The following is a 7928-nucleotide window of genomic DNA, read 5'->3' on the forward strand; positions in this document are numbered from 1 at the left end:
TGGTCTTAATACTATAAAATAATTGACTGTGTCATTTCTCCGGGGTGTTGTTTTCTGTGCTTCGAGTTTATTTTACCGTTTGGATTATTCGAGACTACCAACATCAAAAGGCGACCATCCAGATTGACACGGTCTCAACAACAATTGTTTCGGATTATTCTTACACCAAGGTACATCTACAATCATACACATTCCCTCCTAACCCGTTACCCTGTAGGGAATAACAAAACAAGAGAATTTTATAAAACTAAGTTAAATATCAGGCTCATCAAGTTATATTATTTTCAAGTTATCACAATATTATTTTTCTAGTTAAACATTCTTCTTTTTTTTGTTATTTCATAGGAAATATAATTTAATTAGCCTGGTACGTAACAATAAGAAGCCAAATTGATTGCAGCTACTGTAAAAACGCTGGAGGTAATTTATAAAATATTGCAATATGCCAGTGTGTGGTGACATTAGATAAAATACAGCGTGCAATGTCTACTATCTTTCAAATTTCTAATTTCTCATCCCAGTGGGGGACCTTCTAAATTTTTCCAGGTTTCTGTTTCTAAAGATGGCTCCAATGACGATTGGGACAGTGGGACGTCAGCGTTAACTTATTAAAACTTGGAGAAAATTAGGAAGCTCTGTGTTCTAGAAAACTAAGGCAGTTGCAAAGAAAAGCAAAAGACTCGGATTCGTATCTCGGCGAGGAAAACTTCTTATTTCTTCCAAGTTTCTGTTTCTGTCATAGTTAGTTGGTATTTCAAAAAACAGAAATAAAATAGAGTAGTTTTTCTTAGTATAGTTTTGACAAATATCTCTTTGATCAATTGACCCTCTCCGCCTTTAATTAACCCTTTTGATTCGTAGTAATAATTTGATAGTTAATACAATGTTTAGTAGTTGTCTGTAGTGCTTGGTCTATTAGAGATTTCGCGATCATTTTCTATCTTTATGTCATTGAATTTTTTAACTTTTTTTCTCATGGTGTGGAAAAAATTTAATGTTGGTTTTTTTAAAATACTAGTACAAAAGAACCCGAGTAGAAATTCAGTTCAGGATATAATCAAAACTTGATCAGGCAACTTGAATTTAGATCAAGTTTTGATCAGGCAGCTTGATCAAGAATTTATCAAAACGTAACGCAGAAATGGATCAAGTGTTGATCACGCTACACGGTCAAGACTTGACTGGGCTAATTGTTCAAGAATTTATTAAAACGTAACGCAAAAATAGATCAAGACTTCCCTGGTAGAAATTCTCTTGAGAAACTGGCTAAAAAATATCGATTTTTGATGGTTACAAATCATTTTCTAGACAGTTTACAGGTTAGAGAATAGGAACTTTTCAGGTCAATTGAGACGATCGTATTGACATTATCTACCTAGATTTACCAGGCTAGAAAATAGCTATATTCTAGACAGTTTATGGAACTAATATATATGGAAAATATTTTTAATGGCCAGATACTGGATATTTTATCGGTGAGAATTAACTAATTTTTAGCTATACTTTTTACTTTTTTTTTTAGTTTATTTAATTTACTTTTTGCTTTAGTTTTTTTTATAAAAGACTTGATATTATTAGATTCAGTCATTAGTTGATTCATATGAATTTCCTCCATATTTTTTTTTTCCATGCTTCAAAAAGTCTTTTCATGACACCAAGATACAGTAGATGCATTGCATCAAGCAACCAATCTGAAATCATATCACACTGTCATCGCTTTCAATCTAGTTCTTCAATCTGATATTTGTCAATTTTTTACCTAGCTTTATTCGTAAAAATTCGTCTTTCGGAAAAAATTTCTAATATCCTGCTATATTATAACTACATTTATTGAATACAGATACTGGCCATTAAAACTATCCGTAAACTGGGCTTAATCTATCAAAACTCGAATGATTTTTACCAGGGTTGCTCAAAATTTTTGATCTAAAATTGATGAAGAAACATTATGAAAAATTAATAAAAAAAATGGATCAACAAATTTTTTTTTTTTTTTAATTTTATTGATTTCATTAATTGCTCATTGTTACTGAGATAGAGTTAAAGAGAAAGGTGAAAAAAGACCAAGAATATAATTAGATAATAACAGCGCGCGCAACTAGGCGGGAACGAACCTACAAACAACAAATTACTATTCTGAACGCATGCTTTAACTCACTCGGCCACCAGACGAACGATGCAATGGAGAGTTTTCTTCAAATTTCACATTCAGTCACAAGAGTCAAAAACGAAATTATATATTTGAAGAAAAATTAATAATTGGAGAAAAAAAATTGCGCAATATAATAATTATTTTTGACTATATAAATCAATTAATACAGTACGAAATAATTTTTTTTGTATTTATTTGTTAGAGTTATTGTAATAAAAAATTATGGATTTATATTGAAATGAATTATTTAATAAAAGTAATATCATATTGAGCTGTCATCAGCTGTATATTTTAAATACGATAAGTATTAGAAACTTTTGATGAAAATTTACCAGGTCCACTTATTCAGGATAAGATCAAGACACTTGATGCCATCTTGAACAGGAAAATTAGTTGAAGAACTTATATATTTTAGTATAAAATAAAAATTTTCACGGTTGCACGTGGAATCAAGATGATTTATTCAATTACACGGAATAACGCGTAGAATTTTCTACAATGACTGACAATATTTTACAGGATACCTACGTGGAAATAAATAGAATTTAAAAAAAGGAACTCAACAACTACGTGATTACTCTGTGAATATTGATCGCAACCTTATAACTTCGAGGGGGTAAAAACGTAGTTTTTGGGTTCGCCGCTTTTTCTTGGAAATATAACAAATGAATTAATTGGTACTCTCAATTAACTTCTCAGCAATTTGCCAACAAGAATTTTAATTCACTATGGCCGATATCGCTGAAGAATTAATAAAGATTACCAATTAATTTATTTTGCTACGTCAATTCCTTAGCTACTGCTTGTCTTTAGACATTTGAAATTATAATAATAAATTACATGTGTTTTGTTTCTTCAATAAATGAATGATTAAGGACAAGCAGTAGCTAAGGAAAAGATGTAACTAAGATTTTTTTACCAAGCCCGATACGAGACTTGACTTGTCCATATATTGAATTAAAAACAAATTATAATAATTAGATCTACAAATTGTAAACAGAAGATTTAAATGACAATTATTAAGTTTTGACTATCGTGCCAGACTTTTACAAGGACTGTGTATCTCGAATAAATTCATTTGTATCAAAAATTTATCCTATTCAATAATTATTTATCCTGGTTAAATAAAAATTAACATCAACATGCAAATGACTAATGATCTTGAATTGTTGTAAAATATTTTGTGTTTTGACATACACCATGAGGTAGAAATACCGTTATACTGTCAGTCTGTGTTGCGTAAACTCTGATACGGCCTTCTTGAGGGTAGATGTGTAAAAAACCAATAAGCCATTTCCAAAAAAACAGAATCTTGGAAAAAAATAAAAAGTTCCCCCATCAGGATACGAACCCCAGGCTTTTGCTTTTCCAGGGCGAATGCCTCAACCTCAAGGCCACAGGGCTTCTTAATTTTTTTTCCAACTTTTAATATGTTAACACCGATGTCCATCTATTCGTCATTGGAGCCATTTAAAAAAAAAAACAGAAACTTGGAAAAAAAAAGAAGTTCTCCCGCCGTATATTTATATCGCAGAGCCCAATACTCACCCTCCAAATTGACTCAGCGTAGTAGTTGTATACTAAATTCTAATGCATTATTAGTAGGGGGGTTATAAGAGTTCTGGACCACGGAAAACCGCGAGATTGTGGGTGGGATGGGTGGGTGGTATTTAAATGAATTTGGGGTAGAAAGGAAGAGAAGAGAACAAGAGAGGGGAATAAGAGTGAGAAATATAAGTGGGAAGTCTTTTCGAATTTTGGAGCGGCCATTTTTATTATTTTTTTTTTAAATTTGTGAAAAAAAAAGTATTTCGAAGGAGATTCGAACTCACGGACTTCGGATTTGAAATCGAACGCGCTATCTCCAAGACCACGGCTCAATCTTATTGGATGTTGGAAGTAGAAGGTGAGTGATACTGTAAAATTCGAATATTTGTTGTAAATGGAAAAATTTATTTAGAATAATTGTTTTTTGATTTATTTATCAAATTTTTTCTTTTTTATTATATAACTAACCGATCTTTAAGTTCTAAGCCAGTTATAAAATGAGCGTTGATTTGTTTGGTCGTTATTTGGTTGAGGCTGCTGATAGATCTAGATCAGGGCTTCCTGGAATTGGCTTTAATTAAGATGAACATAATAATTTCGATATTGGCAACCGGCAAATATGCAATGTTGCAGCACCTCAAGATGAGAAGGATGTTGTAACTTTAAAATTATTGAATGAAATGAAAAAAAGTGTTGAATTGAATTATGAAAAATTGGGCGATATAATTGGAGTTTTAATGGCGTAAAATGTTAAAATAAAAGAGCAACTAGATGTTTTACAATCTGCCATTAAGACTGCTAAAAAAAATATATAATTTTGTTTCTAGTTTTTGCTGTAAAATAGAAATAATATTAGAAAAAATAAAGTGGGAGTAGTGAGTTAAAGAGGGGAAGAAATTTGTTGAAAATCAAGCCTTGAAAAATATCTTTAGTTAGCTCCAAAGCCTTCAGTGAACAAGGTATACAATAAATTTGAGTTGAAAAATAAAATAAAATAAAATATCTGCATTCATCGACTTCCAAGGATTTCAGAAGAGCAAGGGTCATTTGTACTGGAAGAACTAGCTATTCAACCATTAAGTTCAAGATTGACTCCAATATCTAAAATATTCAAACCACCTTGTGATAGATTGCATTTGAGTGAAACCTATCAAGAAACAGTATCAAAATGTGAAATGAATCATCATGGTATATCATGGGAACAAGATCGTGAGGAATATAACGACATTCCACCAATTTTAAATCAATCAATAAATGGAAAATTCGAATATTTATTTGTAAAACGAGAAAAGAAAAAGAAATGGTTAAAATTTGTTTTACGTGAAATTCAAACAACAATTTTCAATTTGGATGATTTAAATTGTTCAGACATAAAAACTCTGGAAGAACAACATCCAGCTATAAGACACTCAAGGATTCATATCAATTGTTCAACTTACAAATGTTCAGTTGAAAACGTTCAACGTTTTCGATCATGGTATATTGAAACCTTTTTCAACCAGGCCAAGTTTAAATAAATCGATTATCCATTATTGTGCTGTTGAAAATATAAATGATTTGGCTAAAGCAGAAATTGGTTCACTTTCAATCATGGCAATAATAAAATTTGGGGAAAATCAAATAGATCATATCTGGGATAAATTATCAGAGAAACAACAAATGAATAAAACAATTTCAGGACTAAGAAAATGTAAGCAGCCTCCTTTATAAAATGATTATGAAGATGAAACTGGTCTTTTTTTACGAGTACCAGTAAAAGATTGTGCAAAATGTAAGGAATTAAGTTCGAATGAAAATTGTAATATGTAAAATAAAATATAAATATAAAATAAATTGCATGAATAAATAAATAATTTTTTCTTGTTTTTTTTTTCAAACCCAAAAAAAAAAAAAAAATTTCCTGTAAATATAATTAAATAAAATTTTTTTTTTCTTGTTATAATTTTCTTGGAAAAAATATAAAGCATTTTCACCATCAAAGAAATTTAATCTTTTTTCTTCAAAATTTGTAATGCTCCAAAAACATGCTGTGAGTTACATACTGCGAATTCACGGTTTGCAAACATTATGATTAAATAGAGCATTCAGTTGACAAAGAAAATTTTTTTCTTTTTCGCAATTTTTGATCTTATTTCCCTGGAAAATTTTTTTTTCTTCTTTTTGTTACATATTTTTCTTCATTTTTCAATGTGAGAAATATTTAACCGACTAACATCTGGAACAAGAGCTATGATTTAAACTATAACACAAGTCACATTTCTCATAATATCTTCACCGACAAATAATCCATTTCCCATATATTTTTTTTTTCTTTGTAAGTTTCTTTACTTTATATTTATCATTAATAAAAATATATAAACAATTATTCAATTACATAAACAACCTAACACACATACTAACTTATTTGAATAATTTTTTTTTTTTTTTGTTTAGAAATTTTTAAAACGGCATTAGCAAAAACTAAACAACTTCAAAAAGCTAAGGAACGTAAAGCAATCAAAGATCTATCAAAAAATGTAGCACATAAAATAACTAAACTGCTTAAGTTTTTTGCGGAAAAATATGGACCAGCAGCTACGATTGAAATTGATAATTCATGTTATCTTTATCTACCAAAAAGATTCGCCGATCTTTTTGACAAGGATGAGCAAGAATATTCTGAGCTACAAAAGGCTATAAAAGAGGGAAGCTTAATCATGACTCTGGCTGGTGAAAAGAATAGAAATATTAAATTTGACAATTGTTTGATAGAAGACAATGATTTTGTTGACGAAATGATGATTGTAGAAATAAATATATAAAACAAAAAATAAACCTTTTTTTCTCTTTATTTATTACGATAATTTTTTTTGTTTACATTAATTTATTTTATTTTATTTTATTATTTTTCATTCTTAAATTTAACTTAATTTTTATTATTTTAACTTAATTTATGTACAATGCCACTGATTGGTTTATACTCAATTATATGATCATGTAAAATTAAACAATCAGCTGCAGTTCCTTGTGGAAAATTGTCTTTAGATTTAAATTCTAAACGTACATCTACAGCACCAGCTTTTAAAAGTTCATTTTGTTTACAATCAATTACAATTATTGGTGCTTGATGAATGAAAGGATTTTTTGATATCAAATCTATTTTAGCTCCATAATAAGACTCGGAAAAATTTTCATTCATATCATACAATAACGAAAATTGATTTTTCGGAATGTCAAGATTTAAATTTCTATATGGGAAAATTTGTGAGTTAAGATATAATTTAACATTTGTTATATTACAATGATCAAATCTTGCTGCATCTGCATGCCATACGTTTTTTCTATTTGTTTGAAAAGCAAGAATAACATAGTAAGGTTTTTCCAGTTGAGTTGATGTCTTCACCGTCCAAATATGATGATTTGTTGTTGGTAGCAGTGGATATTCATAGAGTTCCCAGGTCCTGAATCCAATAGAAATGACTGGATCTTTTTGTATATATTTCATCATTTCCATTTTATTTCTCTTCGATAGTGTTACATATGGCACTAACCATCCAACTTTTGTAATTTTTAAATCAAATTTAACTTCTTCTTGAAAAGTTGCAACATCTCTCACGATTAAATTTAAATCAGAGCGAGATTGTACCGGAATAATTTCATGTTTAGCGTTAATAATGATTTTTTGATAGTCTTCAGCAAAACCAAAAAACATTTTCAATGGTATGCATAAATCAAAATAACCATTTCCATCTGTTAACATCATCTGCTCAGGTCCGTTTAACCATCCAGCATTTTCATTATTCTCTCTCGAATTAATTGATAAATAATTTTTTATTGTTGTTGTAATCCCAACATTTTTGGATTTATCAACTAAAACCCCATTTAACTCATAACGCATTTATTCAAATAAAAAACCCATTGCATTATTAACTAGTGAAATACCAATTGGTACATCATTATTTTCTTCTTTACATAATTTTCCACTTATATGAATGTAGCTCTTACATGGCAAAATGAATAAATCTTGGATTTGTATTGATATTCTTATTTCAAGACTATTCTCAAAGCTTGATGATCCGAATGTTTGATGTGCATGCAGCTCATAGCTGGATATCTCATTGTTGAAATGAACTGGTGCGTTGATATCAAGTATATCACCCATTTTGACGTGCAAAACAACTGAGACAAGTTATATTTACCCAATTGAAGTTCCAAGTCCAGAATTTTTTAATTTTAACCCTAGACTTTG

The 7928-nt window shown here is 29.6% G+C and overlaps 1 protein-coding gene across 1 annotated transcript; it reads right to left on the bottom strand.

Annotated features, from left to right (window-relative positions):
• Positions 1-6620: 6620 nt before the first annotated feature.
• LOC122856368 lies at positions 6621-7577 on the bottom strand. The gene has a single exon (XM_044158047.1). The coding sequence runs from the start codon at positions 7575-7577 to the stop codon at positions 6621-6623; it is 957 nt and encodes a 318-aa protein (XP_044013982.1).
• Positions 7578-7928: the final 351 nt, after the last annotated feature.

The sequence above is a fragment of the Aphidius gifuensis genome, linkage group LG5 (genome assembly GCF_014905175.1).
Source record: "Aphidius gifuensis isolate YNYX2018 linkage group LG5, ASM1490517v1, whole genome shotgun sequence".
NCBI classification, from domain to species: Eukaryota; Metazoa; Arthropoda; class Insecta; order Hymenoptera; family Braconidae; genus Aphidius; species Aphidius gifuensis.